Source organism: Chionomys nivalis, chromosome 1 (genome assembly GCF_950005125.1).
Source record: "Chionomys nivalis chromosome 1, mChiNiv1.1, whole genome shotgun sequence".
Taxonomy (NCBI): domain Eukaryota; kingdom Metazoa; phylum Chordata; class Mammalia; order Rodentia; family Cricetidae; genus Chionomys; species Chionomys nivalis.
In genome coordinates, this window is record NC_080086.1 from 8,652,248 (window position 1) to 8,677,177 (window position 24,930).

The following is a 24,930-nucleotide window of genomic DNA, read 5'->3' on the forward strand; positions in this document are numbered from 1 at the left end:
CCTAGGGCCTAAAGACTGAAGTCTACTTTTTCTTAAACCTTAGCAGCAACTTCACAATTGTGTGGGGAGCAAGGCTTGGGCTCTGGAATTCTGAAATTTATAGTTGGAAGATAGGAAGGAACTATTTCTTTACAGTGAAAATGAGCAGAAAATCACATTGTCTTCTTGGGTTTCTGTGCTATTCTGGTCCAGAGTACTGTTAGGAGAACTTTTTCAATATGTATCTATTTCTCCATCACTCATAACTTTTAAAGCCATCATGCAATGAATAACACAAATCTACCTTATACACTGTTAACCATAACTTGGCAGACAGTCACACTGTGAGCAAATTTTGAGGTTTAAACACTCTTTGATTTGTGGTCATGTTAATGATTCTCCTAAAAGGGATAATACTGATTGTTATGTGTGATTGTGTGGTCTTCTAGGTCAACCTGATATTCAAAACTAGGAAACAACTTAGCATAGTATAAGACACATAGAAAAGTCCATGTGAAATATGGAGACTCATTTAGGAGAACAGGGATGTCCACAAAAATGGGTGAGTTCAAAAGCTTCTGGAAATTCTGGTTGCAGCCCTCACATTCATAAAGATGGATTTTGCCACTATTTGTTCTATCTATTGTTCTAAATAATTTTTTGATATTTTACTCTCTAAAAGGTCTAGAAATTTTATTAAGGATTGTATAAAATTAGAAAATGCAGTTAGAAAACATGAAGACAAGAAAAGAGATTATTAATTGTGGAGTTCTGTGAAATTATATTTGTAAGATTCCATCTGTTTACCAGAAAGAGGCTGCAAGCTTGAGTCACAGCCTGGTAAACAGGAAAAGATCCTGGTTAAATCAGTTGGAAGGTCTACAGCAACTGAGTCAGCATCCCTTGCAGTGAGACCCTTGTGTTGAGAAATTTAAAAATATCACTAATTCTTCGAATAAATGTTCCATTTGGAAGTGCTGCAGGGATGCTGTGGTTGGCTGAATCACAGCAAGATTTCTGGAGTCTTCCTAAGTGTTTTGCTTCTCTGTTCTTGCACAATGGTGTGTTAACATCAGTGTCTGAGCTCAAACTTCATCAAAGAGGGTCTTTTTAAGATTCCAGAGAACAGGCTATTCACTCTCTAGTGAATTCAGGATATTAATAGAAGGGAAAGAGGAAAAAAATAAAAGGTGTGGCCATAGATATGATTTCATCTCTTTATAGTTTGGCTTGATGACACAATTGGGTTCTGATTCTTATAAAGCCAGTTTTGTTACTAACTTTCAAAAACTCCTTAAAAGTTGATATAGAACTTTAGTCCAGAGGAATAAAGATTTATCAAATGCATTTCTGTAACACTACAGAATCTGTGAGAAGATTTTAGTTTACTAGACACAAAATGCAAGACTGGGTTATCTTGATGGTGTTGATACTCCCTTGTTTCAGATTTCTTGCCATTCATGAAGAGCCTCTTCTGCAACCCGATTTATGTGCTTTTTGTCCTTGTAAGTGTGCTTCAGATCAGTTCATTTACCACAGTATTAGTCTTCATGCCTAAATTCCTGGAACAACACTTTGGAAAATCAACTGCAGAGATAGTATTTCTCATGGGTATGTAATTTTATTATTTCTTTAGTAGCATTTTCCCTTTCCTCAAGGACATGATAAAAAGTGTCTTCAAAAACATGCAAAACAATACGATAATGCGACTCAGAAACTACAAGGAAATTGATGTCTGTTAGCATTTTTGTAAATTTCTTCTTTCTAGTCTGCAGGAAAATAAAACAAATATTGATAAAGAAAGGAAGAGGCCAGAAATACCCTCCCTGTTCTCTCTCTAATCATAATGAAATTATCATCATTATGAAAATCCTTAGGGATGCTCATATTAGTCAATGTTCAGATAGGGAACATATTAATTCAAAGAGGAACACAGATTTAACTCCCTGGGATTCATCTTATTCCAAGATTTCACTTCTTAGCTTCAAGCCGTGCCTTTCACATTGCTCCTAATTCAGTTGCTTTGTCCTCTGGTGTTGTGTGGAGTCTGTGCAGTCTCATCTGCTTTTGTTGGTAGTACACTAAACCTAGGAATTCTACAAAACTTCAAATTTTTCCTGGTTTCATTTATATAGATGGAAGTTTTAGTCCTTTTAGAAACTCCCAAATAAACACACCAAGGTTTATATTAATCACAATTCCTCAGTCAGTAGCTCAGGTTTATTGCTAACCAGCTCAAGCATTTTAAATTAACACGTAGTCCTTATTACATTCTGCCACATGGTGGCATCTTTATTAGCATAGCACATTAGTCTCCTGCTCCCTCAGCTTCTGCTGGTGACTCCTCTGACTCCTCATTTCTTTTCCTCATTCTTAGTTTCACTTTCCCACCTATCTCTATCCTGTTCGCTATTATTAAATCAACTTCTTTATTAAATCAATGAAAGTAATACATATTTACAGTGTACAAAAGAATTATTCCACTGTACTCCCCACTTTTGTCTAATTAAAATGGAAGGCTTTAACTTTAACATAGTAAGATTATAAACAACAAAAACAGTTATTAAGAATTACAGGTACAATACCTAGTCAATTTGTATTTGGCAAAATTAGATAAAATGTTCTATCATCTATCTTATCTTGGTGATTATAAAATTTTATACTTAATTTATTTATTGTAACTGAGGAAAGTTATAATTATGACTATCTAATCTACAACTCCATCAAAGACCTTAGAAGGATAAAATGTTACTTAATGATAGGACATCTTGCTGCCTGGACAGTCAGTCAAATTTCTCTGTAATATTGGGACATCCATCTTCAGTCTACCAGCTTAGAGTACCTGGCAGACTTTTCTGTGATGAAGAAAATTTGAAGGACCTTCCTGTCTTGTATTAGCAAAATTCATCAGTTGTTTTCCTTTGTACTGCAGAATGTCTGACAGATTCTTTCATGAAGGAGAAATCTCAAAGGACTATCATGCCTTGTATTGGAAAAGTTCAACAATCATTTTCCTATCTTTTCTGCAGAATGTCTGGCACACATTTCTATAAAGAAGGAATCTTAAAAGACTGTCCTGCCTTGTTTTGGTCAATTTCAGCAATCTTTTCCTGTGGGTCTGGCATGTCCAGTGTATAGAGCATACAATCAAGGTTCAAGGCAAAAGTAGTTTCTTGCCAAAATGACTAATCTTGCCAAAAGATAGCAAATACCTACAGAGTTGAATTGATGCCTATTATCTTCTCTGAAGTAAATTGGTGCTACCAGGAGAAGATGTGTCTCAATGTCATGAAAAATCTTATGTTATCAAAACATTTAATATGTCATATTCTGTAGCTCTTTGAAGTGCTTGAAAATCATTGATCTATCTAAAATATATCTCTACATGATCTTGAAAACATACCTAATATATCTACAAGTATGATTGTTGTAAGTGACTAACTACTAACTTATATTTGTTGATTACCCTAAATATTTTATAATAATTTTCAAAAACTAGAACTTTAGCTTTTATTTTTTAATGAACTGGAAAGGTATAACAACTTAAACAACAGTAGAAACATATATGCCATGATACAATATTAACTTTAAATTTACATCACTATACGATATTTCCCTAATTGATAACAAACATCCATAGGCCATCAAATAACAAAAAGCCTCCTCCATATCTCTTAGCAATATAGGCATTATGTTCCCCAAACTGCTTTTTGTTGTCTGTTGGTGAAGGCATCTTTAGAGTGCCCGAGAAAATTTGAGATAATGACCAAGTGTTAGGAAGATAAACAGTAAACTTATAGATATCATCTGCAAGATTCATGAGGTCTCCCATGATCAAACCCGATAAATATTATTCCTGAAAGAATGCACAGATTCTCATTTCCCATGGGAACAAAAGCAAATACTCTTCTCCAAAACATGTTTGGTTTTTATTTGACAAGTATATTTTTATTTCATTTTTAAATTTAAGATAGCCCTAAAGTTAAAATTTGCAGTCCTGTTCACAATTCCATGTCCCCTGGCAACTGTCTTTTGCTCATGAGCATTCAAAAAAAATTCAAAATCAATACAACAACATTCCTTATGCAGACTCCCTATGTATTCCCCATATCTGCATGGCTTATTATTTCTCATTATTGTACTTCTATCTTTAAAGACTTCATTATTTTAAACTATTCTTTCTCAGTTTATTTTCTTTCTCAAGCTTGTATGTGTTTATAAACACCATAGCACATTTAGACATTATTTTTCAATCTGATTCTCTTTTTATTGTGTATCTATATCTTTTTCTGTCAACATAAGTCAAACCTTAAACTGCTAAGTGGATTTTCATGGGCAGCTCTTGTGCCTGACTCCAGCTGCTTGATTCCCTGGGACCTGAGTCTCCTGGCTGAGGTCTGTTTATCACTAGCTCTGAAAGCTATGCTACCACCATAACTCTGGGAAGTTTCTGGGTTTACATAGCCACCAAGTAGCTCTCATCCACCATTTATGTACACCACTTAAGAGTTTAGTAGCAGCTCCTTTCAAGAGAGCTACCGATTTTTTGCCATGCCAGGACGCTGTCTCCTAAAGTAGTTGACCTCTGCTTACTGCCAGGAAGCAGAATATACCGGAGAAAAGGCAGTTACCAATAAGTTGCTCTGGAGTATATTTTTGTGCTCTTAAATAAACTCAGTGAGACTTATATTAATTGTAAATGCTCAGTCAATAGTTCAGGTTTATTACTCCCTTTTAAATTAAACTATATTCTTTATTTATGCTTTGACACATGAGGGTACCTTTATTAGCTTGGCACATTCATCTCTTGCTCCCTCAGAATCTGCAGGCTACTCTCCTGAGTCCACCCTTCTTCTTCCCCTCATTCTCAGTTTGGCTTTTCTGCCTATTTCTATCCTGTTCAGCTTTTGGCCAGTTGACTTTTTTATTAGACCAATGAGAGTAATACATATTCACAGTGGATTATTCACAGTACGTTTAGTTCTGAAAATTTTCAATCATAGGCTGGCAGCATCCACATTATCTAGAGTTCTCTAAAAGTTCAAATCCCAATGCCTACCCTCAGGTGTATAAAATTAAATGCAATAGTATGGAGTTGAAAAGGAAGCATAAATTCATCTGAGTATGATGTTACATGAATGCAACCTAGTCAGGATTTTCCCTTCCTTCTCTTATTTTTCTTTGATTTTTTAAAAACAGTGGAATTAGAGTCAGGAAGAAAGATTTCTGGGCAACATAAGCAGTGCACAGAATGTTCTATATGTGATAAGCATGGGTTCAGTGGTGACCTTCAAAATTACAGAGTGGAAAGAAGTACCTAAAATACCTAAATGTTTGTATGTGCCTGTGTGTGTGAGGGTTACAATGTGTTTATAACTTGTTTTAAATAATTAGACAAATGCCAATTGTCTTTTTAAAGTGACATTATGGGGCATTTGAAATATGTGAAAGAGTAGGGGTTAGGATTACTGTATATTAGAATTAAGTAATTTCCTAACTAAGATGTTTTTTAAAATTGATAACATTTATTTTTCTGCTGTGTTTTATAAATACTATTCTATTTTCATTTATAGGTATTTATAACATACCTCCAGCATTTTTTGGATATTTAATTGGTGGTTTTGTTATGAAAAAGTTTAAGTTTACTGTCAAGAAAGCTGCATATGTAGCTTTCTGCTTATCGCTGACTGAGTGGCTTCTATTTTTATTAAACTTTATGTGGACCTGTGATAATTTCCCAGTTGCGGGCTTAACTACATCTTATGAGCATGAACGGTATGTTATTTCATAAGTAAGATCATAATATTTTCACTAATGTTAATCCATTTTTCTTCAAGCACTGTATATGATCAGGTCATTTTATTAAGACAATCATACATAGTTATTCTGTATTTTTCTTTCATCCATAAATCATATACAACTGAGCCTACTAAAGAGGCCTAGGGACTATCAATGAGTAAATTTATAATTCTATGTACATATGAGTAGTTGTCATAATGATATCCTAGTCTGCTTTAAAGTACAATGAAGAAAATAACCTAGATGTTTGTAACCTAATTATCCATGTATTTTATGCTCCAGATTACTTTAAAAGTTGACTATATAACAACAGATAGCTTTAAAACTCAACTGTACAGGCCAAGAAACCTTCATAGATTTCTACAATGGGCACAAATTTATCATAGTTGAGTCTAATACATGCTAAGTCAATATATGTGCATATTTATTTATGTCACCAGTATGATTATATCTCATATACTTTGTATTTTTACACTTTGTATTTTAATGATTACCTGGTCATATTCTGTATTAACATAGGAAATGTAAAGCTTAGTTTAGGGCAGAGTTATATATCATTCAATCAGTTAAAATGAAATAATCATATACATGAGTATTCCTTTCAAGGTTCTGGAGAGACAACTCATTTGTAATATTTACCGAACAGGCAAAAGGACCTGAGTTCAGATTCCCAGAATGCATGTACAGCTTGACATGTCATCTGTAATCACAGCATTCCTACTGTGAGCTGAGAGGCATGGTCAGGAAAGCCTGAAAGTCCATAGGCCTGCTAGTTTGGCATATGCATCAGTGAACAACAGGTGACTCTATATCTAACAAGATGGAAGTTTATCTTCTGCTGTTTACACTCATGGTGTTGTATATGTGCTTATACACACACACACATACACACACACACAAACCCAAGAGAGAGAGGGAGAGAGAGAGAGAGAAATGGGGTGGAGACAAAGAAACACAATTCATCTCCTCATCAAGAACAAAAAAAGAAAACACCTAAATATCAATTTATGATCTCTTAACTATGTCATTGGCACACAAGTCATCTACATGGCTGTTTTTTCAATTACTTTAAAATAAACATTAATTATATACCATGTAAGAAAATGCTGTACAATTAGAGCTAAAAATGAGGAGTCTAACCTCTTATTAATTTGCACAATGGGAAAAAATGAAAAAGGTCTAGTTTGAGGAAAATCAGCAATTTCCATTTATAAAATTGGTGCTTCGTTTAATCCCTCCAAACAGTGGTTTGAGTAATCAGACATGTTCTTCTGCAATAGAAAGCACATGTCCCAAATTTAGTAATCGGTTTGAAAGAGGGAAACATGGGATTCTCAAGGTCAAATTCAAAACCTGTCACTCAAACCCAGTGTGAAGTCATCATGACTGGAGATGGAGTTATATGTATAATTCTACTTTGGTATTATTGAGAACATTTTTTGAAAATTTACTGAATCATCCTGTTTCATTTTCTATGTTTGCACACACACAGGCTGAGATGACGAGAAGAAAATAAGCATCTTGGTGGTTCTTCACTATCTGTAACATTATTTTAAATCATTTCAGAATTCAGCAGCCATTATATGTGGAGAATAAGATTCTTGCTAACTGCAATACAAGGTGTAACTGTTTAACCAACACATGGGATCCAGTGTGTGGAGACAATGGAATAGCATACATGTCAGCCTGCCTTGCAGGCTGTGAGAAATCTGTTGGAACGGGAATTAACATGGTAAAAATCTTTTCAGTGTTGTAGGCTGATGTTTTGTTCACTGCATTAATATGAGCTATGATCTAAGCCTACATCTTATAAAAGGAAAAATTAGTTCATGCTTAATATAGATATGAATATTTTTGTGAACTGACTTTACTTTATATATGTGTATTTGATCTTACAGTTCCAGATGTTATGTCAAGCCCTGACAAAGTCTGGGAATTATTTTGTAATTTAAAAGCGATTGAGACCATTTTTCAAATTATTAGAGTTAAAATACTCAGAATGAGAGGTAGAGCTAGCTTAGCAGTAAGAGCAGTTGCTGTTCTTTCAGTGAAATTGTTTGATCCCCAGCACCAACAAGATCAGCTCGCAAGTCCATCTCCAGGCAATCTGACACTCAATCTGACCTTTCTCAGGCATCACATGCACCTGCTTTGATACACACAGACACAGAAGCACACATGTAAACATTAAAACTAAAACTATAAAATGCTTTAGACAAAGTCTGACTTTTTTTCTGATAAAGACTCATGAAGTTGAGTCAAACTCAAACAAGTTGTGCAGTTGAGACAGGCAGAAATCTTATCTTTTCATATGACAAACTTAATTTATTTATGTATTTATTTATTCCAGTTGTGTGTGTGTGTTGGAGGAGTGAGGTTATTTGTTCATCCTGGCCATCCAGAACTAAAATAACCACATAGAAACTATATTAACTAAAACACTGCTTGGCCCATTAGATCTAGCTTCTTATTGGCTAACTCTTATATTAATTTAACCCATTTTTATTAATCTGTATATTGTTATGAGGTTGTGGCCTACCAGCAAAATTTTTGCACGTCTATATCTGGTGGTGGCATCATCGTGTCTCTCTCTTCATTTTCCTTCTCCCAGCACTGAGTCTAGTTTTCCTCCACCAACATTAAGTTCATCCTTATCCACAGGCCAAGGCAGTTTCTTTATTCATTTACCAATAAAAACAACACATAAACAGAAGGACATCCTAAACCATTTCTGAACAAGAAAGAAGACTTTAACATAGTAAAATTACATATAACAAAAAAGTTATAAAGCAAGAATTACAGTTAAAATATTTATATCTATTTTTTTTTATCATGACTAAGGAAAACTATATCTATTCTTTAACCCCATCAAAGACTCCAGAAAGATATAATATTACCTAAGTGAACAGGAAGCGCATTGCAAGCAACTTGTAAAACTCAAGAATTGACAGAGACATCTTGCAACCTGGGCAGTCACCCAAAGTTCTTTTGTATCGTTGGGGCATCCATCTCCAGCCTACTGGGCCATAGTATCCAGCAGACTTTTCCATAAAGCAGAAAATTTCAAATATTCTTCCACCTTAATGACAGTTTGTCAGTAACTTTTTTCTGTATACTACAGAAAGTCTAGCAGACTTTTTTAATGTAGCAGGAACACCAAAGGACCATGTCACCTTTAGGCAAGTTCAGCAGCCGTTTCTCTGTGGGTCTTGCATAGCCAGTTCATCATTCCAGGCAGAAGCAGTTTCTTGGCCAAAAGGCTAGTCAACTCCATAAAAAGCCTCTTTGATATCCATCATCCTATTGAAGGAGCTGGTGTTGCCAGGAACAGATGTGTTGCACTGTCACAAAAAGTCTTAAGTTCTTAAACATTTTAAATGCCACACTCTGAAGGTCTCTGAAAGATTTGAAGAATACCTAGGTAACTGAAATATACCTCTTTCCATCTAGAAAATCTAACTTACATGACTACAAGTTTGACTGTTATAGATGAGTATCTATTAAATTATATTTCTTAATTTTACACTACGTTTTTAAAGGAGTTACACAAATATAATACCTTAATCAAGATCAGAAATAAATATACATCTAACAAAATTGACATTAAACTTGTACCAATAAACCAAGACCCATACCAATGCAAATTATTCATCTCTATATCATATTCTGTTTTAAATGTAAACAAACAATTAGAAACAATATTTGGAAATATAGGCATAGTTGTCTCCATACTGCTTATAGCTGTTTCTGGGTACTCTTATTCAGGTCTTTCATAGTGTATCCTGTGTGCTAGGTTCATCTCAGTCAGCAGTTGGGGGAAGTCATTTCTTGTTTTTATTGAAAAAAATTTTCCACCTCCTCCCCTCCTCCCACTTCCCTCCCCCTCCTCCTGCCCCTCTCCCCCTCCCCCCACTCCTCTTCTCCTCCCTCTCCAGTCGGAAGAGCAGTCAGGGTTCCCTGCCCTGTGGAAAGTCCAAGGTCCTCCCCCCTCCATCCAGGTCTAGGAAGGTGAACATCCAAACTGTCTAGGCTCCCACAAAGCCAGAACCTGAAGTAGGATCAAAACCCCGTGCCATTGTCCTTGGCCTCTCATCAGCTCTCATTGTCCACTATGTTCAGAGAGTCTGGTTTTATCCTATGATTTTTCAGTCACAGTCCAGTTGGCCTTGGCGAGCTCCCAATAGATCAGCCCGACTGTCTCAGTGGGTGGGTGCACCCCTCATGGTCCTGACTTCCTTGCTCAAGTTCTCCCTCCTTCTGTACCTCATTGGGACCTTGGGAGCTCAGTCCGGTGCTGAGACCTTGGATCTCGGCACCAGGAGAGCCATCATTGGGGTGAGTTTCTGACCCGCGGCAGCAGCCCAGAACAGGGAACTCAGAAGTTCCCCATCTCCCCCCATCCTTCCTGGGCTCCCTGCAGGGACTCTACGCCCAGCATACTGCCTCTCTCTTCCTATCCCACCCAGCTTGCATCCAGAACCCTCCTCCCTTCTGCCCCCTTCCCTCTTCGGGCACATAACACCACCCAGCTCAGCCTGTCTGGGCGCTGGGGGCAAATCCTCAGGGCAAGTGGGCGGGCAGGAGTCCCTTTGTTTCACCGGCCTGCCTGCACCAAGCAAGGTAGGCGCTTTGTTTACAAACTACCCAACCAGCATGGAGAGCTGATCTCGGCACCAGGAGAGCCATCATTGGGGTGAGTTTCTGACGCTCGGCAGCAGCCCGGGACAGGGAACTCAGAAGTTCCTCATCCCCCCTATCCTTCCTGGGAAGTAATTTTTTGAGGGTATTCACAACAGCCTTTCAGATGCTCATGCTCTTTCAAGACATATTGATCTGGAAGAGTTCCACAGGTTCTCATCTTCTGTGACAACAGGAAAAGAACCTCTTTTCCAAAACAACATATTCTTGATTTTGAAATCAAGATACCTTTATGTTGGTTTAACTTAGCAGGCCATACAATAAAATATCTCTCTGTACTTAAGTATTTCATAGCCAAAAATTCAAAGAAAACACAATAATATACATAATCCAGACTCTCTGTGAATTTTTCATCTTTACATGGCTTATTTTTTTTTTACTTCTTTTAATCTATGACTATCTGTACTCTGCCTCTTTAAAGACTTTACACTTTTTAAAACATTAACTTTGTTTTATGAGCCTTTATACTCTTTTTCTTCTCTCTTCCAAGCCTACATACATTTATACAACACTGTGACTTATCTGCCTTTGGCTTTATTGCATATTTATAATTATTTTCTGACCAGAAGTGCTTCTAAAATTGCTAAACACTTAATATAAGCTGTGACATTACTAGGCTTCATAGGGTACTTCTTGCTTGCTGTGCCTATTTCACCATGGGCACTGCTTGCTGCTTCCACCAGCCACACACACAGCCCCACTTCCAGGCACATAGCCTGTCCACATGGCTATTAAGCATGCTGTATCATGTTTCTCACAAACCACATCCAAATACTTGGTCTTCTGAAAGAGCCAGAGGTCATGCTGGCTGCAGGTCTCAGAAAGCCTGCATTTCAAATCGGCTTGGCCTTTCCTCTTTTGCTAGTACTGAATCAGCAAATCCTCTCCAAAGGAGCCATGCCTCTGCTTGCGTCTATCAAACAGAGCCCACCCAAGAAAATGCTGCAACCAAACCACGCTTACCTCTGTTTTTTTGTGTCTATGATTCCTTTTTATGCTTTCTCAGGTTTTGCATGGATGAAGTTACCCACGTTGGTGCCAGTCTGTTGGAGAAGTGAGGCTGCTTGTTTTTCCTGGCCACTCAGAACCAAAATAACCACATAGAAACTATATTAATTAAAACACTGCTTGGCCCATTAGCTCTAGGTTCTTCTTGCCTAACTCTCATATTAATTTAACCCATTTCTATTAATCTGTATATTGTCATGAAGCCATGGCCTACCAGCAACGTTTCAGCACATCTGTTTCTCGCAGCAGCTTCATGCCTTCGTTCTCTCTCCTTCCTTCTCCCAGCATCCAGTACAGTTTTCCCCACCTACCTATGTAAATTCTTCCCTATCAACAGGCCAAGGCAGTTTCATTATTCATTAACCAATAAAAGCTACAGATAGACAGAAGGACCCTCCTCACCATGTGTGTGTGTGTGTGTGTGTGTGTGTGTGTGCAAGTGCATGTGCATATGGAGGTCAGCAGACAACCTCTGCTGTGGACTCTCAGGCCCCATTAACTTGGACTGGAATTTGCTGATTCTGTTAGGCTGCCTGGCAAGGGAGCCCCAGGGAGTCACCTGTTTTGTCCTTTAGAGCACCAGTGTTGCGAGCACTTTTCCTACACATGCATGTTTCACATGTGTGCTGGGGATCTGATCTCAGGTCCTCATGCCTGTAAGGACTATCCAGGCTAGGCCATCTCCCCAGCCCACATCATTATAGCTCAGTTGATGAAGAGTTAAGCATTTTTCCTTGTCTTTTACATGCTATAATTCCTACAGAGTTGGTTGGTAGTCAAAGCAAAATATAAATTTTGATTCTTTTTCATACACAGAAACATAATTCAAAAAAGAATCAACTTTATTTTTAAAATAAAATTGTTTTCTTGGGGGCTTTATTAGTAGGCATGTAACTTGCTAGTGTTCTATCACCATTCTGAAACACATTTTGTTTTTGTACTTAGTATAAAACAAAATAAAACAGTATTTGTTTACTTTTTAAAAAAACTATGTGCAGGTTAGAAAGTCGCCTCAGTGGATAAAGACATTTGTCTTCAAACAGTACCACTAGAGCTACATCCTGGGGCCCCATATGAAAGAAGAAAAGAAATAATTCCCATAACTTATCCTTGATTTCTATATGGATTTCATGGCATATTCATGTTCACCCATAAACATACACATACATGCATATATATATACATTCATACATACATACAAAACAAAGAAACAAGCAAATAGATACAAAATATTTCTTTGCATTTGGGATAATTGAATTTTTGCAAATGTACTTCATGCATTTAGAAAAAAATTCAATACTTTTTAAAAAACTTCCCCCTTTATATTTTAAGATAAAATTCTCAGATGTAAAAAGCAGAGATGGAAATAAGGGGAGAAAAACCCTCCATTTTAATTATTTAGTATTTTTTTTAGTGGTGCTTGTGTTCCAACACATTCATGTTAGATCGGTGCTCTTCCTCTGAGTCGTACCTTTGTCCTCAACACTTTCCATTTTTCTCGAATTATCTATGTAGCAAATACTGAAGATTTATATCTAATAGTTTTCTTCTGCAAATAGGACATTGTTTTTATTTGTTTGTTTCATTTTGATTGTTTTAACAGGTGTTTCAAAATTGCAGCTGTATTCAGTCTTCAGGAAACTCATCTGCAGTTCTTGGGCTGTGTAAAAAAGGCCCTGATTGTACTATAAAGCTGCAGTACTTTTTCATCAGGGCAGTATTTGGCATTTTTGCCCACTCACTATCATCAATACCTGGGTATATGGTTCTATTGAGGTAATAAGTAACTTGTTCATTTATCTTTGTCTCTCTTCCTCATAGCAGTGTGTGCATACATGAGTGTATGATTGTGTTTGTGTGTATGTCTGTGTGTGACTGGCTAGTTGGCTGGCTCCTGAGTGCCACTGAGAGCAGGGGAAGATCAAATGACAATGTTGGGGATCAGTTATCTCCATTTATCTTGCTTCTGAGGCAGGGTTTTTTTTTTTATTTCTGCTGCCATGCTGCCTGAGTACTCCAGCCTACCTTGCCATCAAGTTCTAAATAATTCTGTTTTCTCCTGTTTCACTATAGGAATACTGGGTTTACAGATGCATGTCACTGAATTGGGCTTTTATATTTTTATTTCTTTACATATGTCTCTGGGTTCTGGTTGTTGAACTCAGGTCGTCTAGCCTTGTGGCAAGCACCTTTACACAAAGAATACCCTACCAATGCCATTTAGATTTTTTTGGTCACTTATTAAAATTCCTTTTCCCAAGAAAGACCCTTGGAGTAATGGTTCCCAGAACCTCAATGTTCTGAGATACCTTTATCAAGACTCTTAATACAAAAATAACATTGCTATATTTAAGAGTAATGTAAAGTTTGCTGGAATTTTTCTTCTGGTTCGTTTTATTTTCTCCCTTTATGTCTTAAGCCTAAATTAAAGGACATCTTGCTTTGGAGGGATATAGTATTTGCCTACAGCCATTTTCTATGCTCAGCTAAGTGACTGGCAAAATGTGAAACTCTATGTGTAAAAGTGACCGGCATCCCTTGACATCCTGAGCTCAATCTTTCTTTATCAAAAAGCATAAATTCAATAATATTATCTGACCAAGAGGCACATGAATGTAGTAGTGGATACTCTGTAATAAGAATACAATAGTAGATACTCTAATCTCTAGTATAATGTGAGGAAATTGCAGAGCCAAGTTTCAAGTTACTTTCTTCTTCCTCATGTTCTTTCTAGTCTCACAAACTTAACAGACACCAACAATGGGGAGACTGTTCAACCCTATTCTCGTCTCAATGGAATTCAGAAGAGAAGTTGTTAATTACAGTGTGTCATTCAAAATATTTTATCCAAAAAGATTGGATAAATGTTTTTAGTTCTCCCTTATGGGCAACTGTGCTTTTCTGTTTGCTTGTCCACATTCCCTTTTCATACCCTCCCCTTCTCTTCTTCCTTTTCAAAATCCCTTTCCCATTACTTTTCCCTCACTTCATTCCTCTCCTCTCCTTTCTTATCCTCTCCTCTCCTCTCCTTTCTTATCATCTCCTCTCCTCTTCTCTCCTGTCCTCTCTTGTCCTCTCCTGTCCTCTCCTCTCCTTTCCATTTCTCTCCTCTTGTCTTCTCTCTTCCCCTCTTCCCTGATTTTGTCCCTTGCCCCTCTTCTCTATCTTTCCATTCCTTGACCTTGGCCCTTCTTTCCCTCTACTTCTACCCACCACAGCACTCTCTGAAATAGGCTAGATATGTTCTTATATATTCATTTTCCATGGTGAGATGTGATATTTTTATTTTCACACAAGTGGAGATGTGGTATATGCCTTGTTTTAGTTCATAGATTCACAGATGGATAAACACACCAAATACTACTGATTCTGTAGACTTATTTTTGCTAGTGAGTGAAATTTGGCTGTGGCATCTGTCACCCCATCATGTTTCAGGCTGATTCAACTGATATGTCTACACAGTGTCTCCTTTCATCCTCGGTACTCCAGGTGCCTCTGTTCTAAAGCAGCATGCTCAGTTGATAAGGATGAGTACTTCTCATAGAGGAGGATGGTCCTAGGTAAAAGAAATATGAGTAGCTGAACTATCCTGTTGGATCCCCTAAACAATTCCTTGTTCCCACTTCCACGTCCCACTCACTTTTTCAATCACCCTAATTTCTGAAGTTGACTCTTCATCTGGATGTAAAAACGATGGCCCATTGATGATGTGTGATTTTTAAAAATATTTAGTCTCTCTCTCTCTCTGCATGTGTGTGTATGTATGTATTTGTGCATGTATGTGTTTGCATGCTATAGCATGCATGTTGAAATGAGAGGACACCTTGAAGGAGTTGGTTCTCTTGTCACTATGTCAATTCCCATTATCATAGTCAGTTTTACAATCTTGATGGCAAGCAACTGTACCCACTGAGCTATCTTGTACACCTTAATGTGGTGGCTTCTTGATGTAATGGGGTTAAGGTCTATTCAAATAAAAATTTTCATACTTCTTTGTTCTATTTTGCAATGTAAATAATAGATGGCACAGTACTAATGTTTTCATACTATTGTTACTTTTCTGTTAAGGTTTTTTTGAATTCTTCCATGGAATCACTTCCCAAATGAAATCAAAATAGCTGCATTTCTTACACAGGGGTGTATTTGATAGGGAAAGATCACATTTTGAAAAGACTTCTGTGTTCCTAATTTATAAGAATATTTTTCATATTTTATCCCGACTGTTTTATAAGCCTCCTCTTTGTATGTAATTCTCAAAACCATCTTATCTAATTTTGTGGGTGGTACAGGAAAGACAAATATCTAATGTGTTTACCTCCATATAACAAAAACCTGATCTTAATGTCATAGCCTACATGATGCAGTCTTTCTCTGTTTATGTGGATCGCTTTTACTATAACTTGAAATCTTATATAATATGTGTTAGATTTTTTATCATCAGGACAAAATGCTGCCAAACAACTTAAGAGAAAAAAGATTTATTTTGTTTGTGGTTTCAAAGGTTTTTGTCCATTTTTTGGGGGGGGGGGTATAAGGGTACTGTATGCTAGACACCATGGTAACCTAGGTTATCTAGGTTAGCAGTCAGTGTCCAACTATTAAAGGGTTTCATCCTGAATCAGATGTGTGGATGTCACAGGAGAGCTATCAGAAGTTATTACTCTCCTCCCTTTGTGTATCTTTAACAGAGATAGAGCGGCATTGTCTTCTCTTCATGCTTAAAAGCTTAACCATTAGGTTCATGAACTAAGATTGTCTTAGGGAGGATGCTAGGACAGATATTTGTTTGCATGATGTACTTTTATTTATGTGAGTACTGTTTTTCAGGAGTATCAAGTCTGAAGAGAAGTCACTTGGAGTTGGATTACATGCATTTTTCTTGAGAGTATTTGGTATGAACGATTTTCCCAACATATCAAATCAATATCAAATGCTTAGTAAACCAATTAAATTTTTCTGAAGAAAAAGATGGCAACTATATTTTTAAGTCAAAACACAATACTCACCCTAAAGTGAATAAAAGGCTTTAATTTGAAATTAAACAAGCATCACAATGAAGGCAACAGAGATTTAGAGCATCCAAGTATCAAGTTTCAACTGACAACTGTTAGTGATATTTATAGTTGGAGAATAGCAGAAATCATGAATAAGGAGCTTCTCAAACATATCTACGGGGATATCCAATAAGTTGGTGACAGCATAGAATGGAATTCTCTGCTGCAGCCTCAGATGCTGTTTGACAGCATCCTTACTGTTTGGATGAGTGGAGGATAGCATCCTGTTAACTCAATACATCCACAAAGGCTTCATGTGATAGATGCATGGACATATGGTCAGACACAGGGATGGAACAATAGATGATTAAAAAAAAGAGAGAAAATGTAATTTGTCTCTGGATCTGTACTATTCCAGCTGTCCATATCCAGGAAGCTCCAATGACCTCATGGCATCTTTAACATAGGTGTGCTCTGCCCATGTTACTCTGAATTTCATTTTGAAGCCCCTGTGGTTAGAAATGGCTGCTGTTAATTAGTCTGGGAATGAAGTAACTTCAGAGATGAAAAATGTTTCCCCTTGTCTTTAAAGAACTTATCTGACCTTAATTACATTTTTCATCTTTTAATAGATTCAATAATAATATGAGAAGGAAACAATTTTGTTTTTTTATATGTACAGAAAACTAAACAAGACATTTCACAAAATAAATGAGGTTCATAATTATGAATTCAGTGCATACTTCTTTTGCATTTTATACATAATTTTAATTTGTTTTGATCTAGAAATTTTACTTAGCTGATAATTCCTTAAAGTAAGCATAGAGACTTTTATTCATTATTTTTATATTTTTTTAAATAGAGAAGCAGAAATACTTACAAATAACATATTTCTCTTTGCTTTCTTCTTTTCAATGGGCTGTTTTTCTTTCTCATTTTATTTCAGTCGGCATTCCAGCACCTATATACTTTGGTGCCTTGATAGACAGAACCTGTTTACACTGGGGAACTCAGAAATGTGGGAAGCCAGGAGCTTGCAGGATGTATGATATAAATAACTTCAGGTAATAATAATTTTGTGACATATGATTTTAGTACAAAAAAATTCCTATTCATATGTAACATTTGAGTGGTAAGATGTTACTTATTTCACTTTTAGAATGCGCATGAATGGTATAACTTCCTTATTTATGTATTTTAAAATATTCCAATTGTTTTCAAAGTAGTTGATACATATAAATGTGAGTGGGCTTCTTAACCTAACCGTTCAAAATACTTTCACAAGGGAGCAGGGTGTCTATGTGGATACTCTGAAGCAGTAGGGGGAGAACTGTATCCTGAGCTGAGCCAGCATGGCACAACAACAGTGATAAACAGGAGAGCAAGATCCAGAGACCACAGACAATGGCACAGTAGGTGGGAACAAAGCTCTCAGGTCCTACCACCCCATACCTATGGACAAAGAGGAGACCTCTTCCCTTCTGCAAGCATCAGGTTAACAGTCCTAGCACATTCAAGCAACATGGACCTGACATTCTAGCATCTAAAATGTTCACAACCCTCTCATGCTTGCACCCTGATATACTAAGAACCCCAAATCTGTGTGCTTCCTTTGCAGTTTAATAGAACATATCAGTTGCGTTAGCCAGGGGCTGTCTTAAGAAGGAACCTACCTGCTACCTGAATTTTTCTGATGGTCTCATCTCTGATGCTCTACTGCACTTAGTGGTTGGCTGTCTCATGAACAAAATGTGGCTCAGTAGAAGAGTATGGTTCAAACCAGCTCTGAGTGTCACAAAGTGGGAGGACGTTGCCACACATAGAAATAACTGAAACTATTACCATCAAGATCCAGCAGACCAGGGAGCCTGGCCTCTGAGAGATCCAGGTGCATTTAGTTGAGCTCTTTTATGCTGTGGCTTCAACCAAAAGCAGTACCTGTATGGTTCTCATCACTCTCAGTGCTATGAAGGCACCTGCCACTAACAGTAGAGTGAAATAGTTGTGGGTTCACTGCTTCACCTCCAGAGGTCATTCTGCACTCATCCTAAACCAGATTTAGTTTGTTACCTTGCTGATCTTAAAGGGCAGCATTTCTAAGAAAGCCCACAGAGAAGCTTTGCTTGCTACAGACTGCACTGGGCTCCTTCTTGCTCCAAAAATTAGCAAAAAAAAAAAAAAAAAAAAAAGAAAGAAAAAGAAAAGAAAAGAAAAGCTGTAGATAATATCCATTCATTTGTTTCTGGGTGAGAAATATACTGAAAAATCCTGGGAGAGAAAAGTGCTGGCCTGTCCTCAAAAATGTCTGCTATGATCAGCTGACATGCCATTCCCAGGCTTGTATACCCATAGTTAACAGTGTGGATGATCTCAATTACTTCTGTCAGTTTATCTCTGTGGATTAAAGTTTCACATCCCTTGATATCCCATAATACTGGCGTGCAACCTAGATTTGTGAACTAAATTGACCCCTTCTTTCTTTAACTTGATTTTTATTAGGGTCTTTTATAAAAATGAAAGAAACATAAACTGATACTTTTTAATCTATTATCCCTTTAGAAAAATATTTCTGAATTGTTATATCTGAACTCTTGTGCATCTACACATATATACTATTTTTATGTTTTAACACTGTAGAAGTAGGTAAGATTAATTTCTCTATCCTTTCGTGGTCCCGGGTATCCTGTCTAAGGAATGATCCTGTCCAATGACTCTATTCACAGGTCAACAAAATCCATACAGGCTTTCACTGAAACCTCCTTCTCAGGAGATTCTAGATTGTGTTAAGTTGACAACACTATCCATCACACCACATTTTCCTAAAAATATGTTGAGAACATGAGGGAATGCTTTCATAGTTATTTAGAACTATACATGTAAAAATACCTATTTTCCATACACATGAAGTCCAGAAATCTTAAGTCATATTTTATCAAATTTATAAAGAAAGATGTTTATGATAGTATAAAAGATATTCTCAGAAATGATGACAAGGAAAATTACTTAATTCATTTTAGGAGCATCCATAGTCTTCATGCTTAAACTAGACAAGTTCAGCAAATGAAAAGAATTTGTGGCTAAACATATAGCTCAGGGTTCAAGAACACATATTGCTTTTACAGAGAACATGAGTTCAATTCCCATAACCCACATTAGCAGCTCAAAACTTGCTGTTACTCTAACTGCAAGGCATCCAGGATTCCTGGACAAAAGCACAGAGAGAGACCCAACACATACACATAGTAAAACAATAAAAAGTAAGTTGATCTTTATATATGCAAAATTATGAATAGAATTTAATAATTTAAAGCTATTAATATATAAAGTGACCAATAGGATTTATTTTAGATATACAAAAATTTGCATGGTATAACACACATACAAATTCTTAGTAGGAGAGAAATCTTGAAAAGTGACTTTATCATGTTTTATTCATGTGTGATCAAACTCTGAGCAAACAAGACAAAAGATCTCCCTTAAACTGACAGAGATATTATTCTCTCAATATTTAAAAAAACAGGCAATAATGGCAGGGGAAGCATAGTGACTTAGTGTGACGTAATTGCAGACAGGATTTGGCTAGGAGACTGGTCATGTTACTTGCTCTGCCAGGAAGTATTGAGAGCTACAAACCCAATTCATGGTATAAGGGACTTCATCCTCAGCTAAACATTTATAAAAACATTAGCATAGCACATCAAGAGATGTCTTTCTATAGTGATCCTAAATCCAGTCAAGTTGACAAAGGAAATTAGGCATCACCAAACTTGAGAAATACATTCAAATTTTATGCTGGATTTCACTTGATATTTTAACAAAAAAGTATTAATAACTTAGCAAAGTAACTTATATAAAGTACATGGACAAAATAATCACCTGATGTTTTTATTTGAAGAATAAATGATTTGTTTCAGTATACAAAATTAGATTTCACTGATCATGTTAAGTTTTTTTCTATAGGAACATTTTCTTTGGGTTCCCAGCAGCACTAAGAGGATCAAGCTTCCTCCCAGCAATCTGCATTCTGATATTTTTGAGGAAGTTCCAACTCCCTGACAAAACTGACTCTTCAAGGACTGAATTTGCAGAGATGAAGCTCACAGAGAAGGAAAGCGAGTGCATGGATGTTCACAGAAGTCCTGAGTTTGAGAATGAAAGAGAACTGAAAACAAGGCTGTAATGAGATTTCTATTGACCTACACAAGCGCATGGACAGTGTGCATTTGGTTCTTTTGAATTATGGGAAGTACTATGGGAGCTCTTTTCTTATTCTTGACCCCAAAAGTTATTTTTAAACATGATAAAAATATTTACTGATATTTCAGAAGCGTTAGAGTGGCACTTAAGGTTTTCCCAGGAAAGACTATGGTGACCCCACCACAATGAACTTTAGAGCTGCCTTCATTGTTAAACAGCATTTTCTCTTTTAACTCAATCAGAGAAAGTGCACCTTTCCTACATATCTGCAAAAAGCTTTAAGACTTTTTCAAGATGAAACATTATTCAATTTCATGGATTTATGCTTTGATGTTACATTTATTTAGAGTGAAACATTTTCATCTTGGTTGTGTTACATTGAAATCATTTGTTTAAATTTATCCTTCCTATATGCAAGATATTGCCATACTTCTTTGACTAGTTAGGAGTGCTTAATTCTCTTTTTTATTCTAGGTATAATGCTTCTAAAGTTAGACATCTTATTAAATGTCATCTGTTGACATTGTTTTATTACTCATGTCACACATTTGATTACTTAGAGCAATGAAAGTTTTAATCATGTTTTTAAAAATCATGAAGAAAAGATCTTTGAACCTTTCTTTCCTTAGGAATTCAAAGCTGGTCATAAAACTCACTCTTAAAAGGAAGAATTTGAGGAAGCCTGTACTTCCATAGGCCTTCATAGAGAAGAAGTTGTGTGTCAGTGGTACCGTGATTGTCTAGTACATGTGAGGCTCTAGGTTCAATGACAAAGTAGAGCAAATGACTGAAAATAAAATCAATAAAGACTGGATGCAGTATCAGATGTTCTCAGAAGACTAGTATCTCATATTCAGGTGTCCTCTTTGACCCAGAATTCATTTTACTCATGTGTCCTTAGACACACTGATATCTACTGGTTTTCAAAATAGTCTTAGAGTAAAATGTTTAAATAGAGATCAGTTTGATGGCTCAGTGGAAAGTTTGCCACCAAACCTGACAAGATGGGTTTGACCCCAGTGATCCACATGGTGGGAGGAGAGATCACCGTCTTGCAAGTTGTCCTATGTCATCTACTCCTGTACTGTGGTGTACATGCCCCATCTGTAAATAAATAAATTAATAAAAAGATGAAAAAAATATAAATGTTTAAAGAGTGACTTATTGTATGAAACTGAAATTAATAATATTAAAAGCACACATCAAAAACAAAATTATGTTGTGGTAGTTTGAGTGAGAAATGTCTGTCCTAGGCTCAGACAATTAGATATCTGCATTCCAGTTGATAACTCTTGTGAATAATTAGGGGTCCATCCTTACTGGAGGAAGTGCATCATTGAGCTGAATGTTGACAGTTAAAAGCATTGCCTACTTTTAGTTAAATCTCTGCTTTGTGCTTTGGGTGAGCAAGGGAGATATCAGCTTCCTGCTCCACTCATCATGCCTGTTGTTCCCTGTCATGCCTCTTTGATTTGACGGGCTTTCATCCCTCTAGAATCATAAGAAAAAACATTCTCTTTCTTCTATCGGTTGTTTTGTGGTATTTGATTATAGCAGCAAAAAGTAATTAATACAGAAATTGTCTTATTTTGTGTTTGGTAAAGAATGAAAAGACTTTAAGGAACAACAACAACTGTCATTTCAGAAGTGAACTGTTTGTTTCTGCTCATCATATTTCTTCCCTTGGTAATGAAAATCATTAATATAAAAGTCACATAAATCCCTAAAGATAAGGAGGATGAAGGAAGGTAATGTGTGAAACAATCCCATACCAGTTTGGACTTATTTTTAAAATGGTTATTTATTTGAGGGAAAAAAAAAACTTAGAGAAAGCCATCCTACACAACCAGGAAAGGAGTCTAGTCTTTCAGCGGATGCCTACTGAAAGCCTGAATAAGTGTCAATGGCATGATGTACATATTTTAATTTTCCAAATTCTGCAAAGTGGAACACATCCATCTTCCAGATTCCATTCCTTTGAGTACCCTTCAGGTTATTCCCTGCAGGTAGTGGTGTTTGGTTATACAAAGAGCAAATAGGACACCTCTTTATAATCTCCTTAGGTTGTTGCCATGTAATGGAAAACTCTTTCTTTAAACCTTTGCTATTGATGTGATGTTTTTTATGAAATTTTGAGGCCTGTAACATGCTTCCAATCAAAAATTGATCAATTTCTGCATTCCCTTTTGCTAGAGGACCAGGTAGATCCGTAAGTACATAGGAAAAAGTCTATTTCTGGTTATATCTTGAACCTGGATAAACAATGAAGTCAATTCTGTATCATCTGGTATAAATTCAGCAATACTTCTTCATCATAAAGAGCTTGGACCTGTGGATCAGCATATGCTCCCATGCCAAGAATTTGATCCTGTGAAACCTCCACACACATTTTGTTCTTCCTCGCTGCTCCATATGTTTGGATTCTTCTCTGAAATAAACTCCAAACATCAAGGAAGGTCCATCTTCCAACACCGCAGATGCTAACTGTGAGAAATCATGGGGCGTAGCCCTGACATTAGAAGCCCAAGTTCTTATCATTTCCTAAACAAATGTTGAGTGCAAGTCATAAGTAATGATGGCATGCTTAATTTCCTTCAGATCATTCAGTGCTATTAGCATCCATCTACCTTCTTTGACTCCCTTTGAGCCTTTAGAAGTGGATGCTTTGTCAGAATAAATTACAGGGTATGTCACTAAAACCCTGGGTATACCAGTTCTTACAGCTGGTGGTGACATTGTATCCTGCCCTTGTGTTTTCTCACCTGGTTCATCAGCTCCAATAATTTCCTCAATCATTTCAAATCTCTTAATCATTGTCTCACATAAGGCCTGAATCTCCTGACCTGCAAAGATTTCTAATGATTTCCCCATGGTATTAATTTTCTGGTCCTCATTCTGCACCTGTGATTCCAAGGTCTTAATTTTTCTTTTCAGAGATAACATCTCCTCTTTGAACTGCCCCTGGATATCATGTAGGTTGCCATCCTGGAGGTATATTCTGTCTGTTCCTTTTTCAAAACCTTGTGATAACTTCTGAAAGTCAAATTCAACAGCCTGGATCCTTTCAGATAAGTTCCTAGTACCCTTAGATATGGAGTCAATTTTGCTAATCATGGTATTAATCCTAACCATTAATGTCATATACTTCCATAATAAAATAATATGGAGAAGAAACTGAAACCAAATAACAAGTAAATTGAGGTATCTCTAAGGTCATAGAGGCCTCATGTGATTTCAGCAAAAACCGCAGCTAGAGTCCCATTAAAAATGAAACCTGCTATTTTAACTGTTAACCAGCAGATGGCACTGTTTCTGAGTCACAACCAGAATCAATGGAACGGTGTCAGGATAGATTCTTTGGTACTTGAGAAGTTAGATGTACACAGAGGAAGAAAACCCAGAGTCCAGGCACAAAGAACAAAAATCCAGGGAGCTTCCAGCAGCTGATAAACAGCATGGCTCACCCCTGGTGCCTGCCCTGTTCCAACCCAATGCTTGGGGTCATAACACAGTCCTTGCAAGAATGGCTGACTGCCAGCCCAGCATACCTATGCTGCTTGCCTGGGACAAAGGGTCACCGTGCTAAGGCAAACACTGTGGTGGGGAATTCAAACAGTGCTTCCACTGGATGTGGCAATGGCTTGTGCTCTGACACACACTGCCCCAGTGCTGAGCTTAAAACCCTCTCAGACTGTCCAGGGCTATGGATCCCGGGAAGCATGGAGTTTTTAACTGCTGATTCCACTCACAGGCCATGGCTGAGGGAGGGCACATGTCAAGCCGAGCTGGCAGCAGGTAACACGGGAGCTGGTGGCAGGCAGCTGAGCTGGGGGATTGGGAGTGGGCAGGGGATGATGGGGTGGTTCTAAAACCAAATGGTGGGTGCCAGATAATTTGAGAAACAATCACACACCAGTTTGGACTTATTATTAAAAAGGTTATTTATTTGAGGGAAAAAAACTTACAGAACACCATCCTACATAACAGCCAGGAAAGGAGTCTAGTCACCAGAACCAGAGTTCAAAACAAATGTATGGGCTGACCGATAAACTACCTGATGGCAGCATTGGGAAGAGGTAGCAAAAGAGTTGCTGAGAGACATGGATTGAAAGAGACTGATACAGTACATCAATCTGAATATTGTAAAAAGGCCTTAGCTTTCCTATCCTGCTGAAACCTTGGTGGAATGCAGAAACACAGCTGGTTCCACAACTGAGGGGATTTAAGAAGTGAGTGAGCACCCACACAGTAGAAA

General features: G+C 37.1%; 1 protein-coding gene across 2 annotated transcripts in view; it reads left to right on the forward strand.

The window, feature by feature from the left end:
* The window catches only part of LOC130874527 (solute carrier organic anion transporter family member 1A5-like), a 60,981-nt gene extending 40,323 nt beyond the window's left edge, over window positions 1-20,658 (forward strand). Inside the window, exons 8-14 of one of the 2 annotated variants that reach the window (XM_057769914.1) lie at window positions 1,426-1,590; window positions 5,553-5,758; window positions 7,355-7,510; window positions 13,088-13,260; window positions 16,312-16,376; window positions 17,425-17,542; window positions 20,439-20,658. In XM_057769914.1, the coding sequence (XP_057625897.1) occupies window positions 1,426-1,590; window positions 5,553-5,758; window positions 7,355-7,510; window positions 13,088-13,260; window positions 16,312-16,376; window positions 17,425-17,542; window positions 20,439-20,658 (1,103 nt within the window). Of the gene's footprint in view, window positions 1-1,425; window positions 1,591-5,552; window positions 5,759-7,344; window positions 7,511-13,087; window positions 13,261-16,311; window positions 16,377-17,424; window positions 17,543-20,438 lie in introns of both variants that reach the window. The other variant, XM_057769908.1, reaches the window with a different exon arrangement.
* Window positions 20,659-24,930: the final 4,272 nt, after the last annotated feature.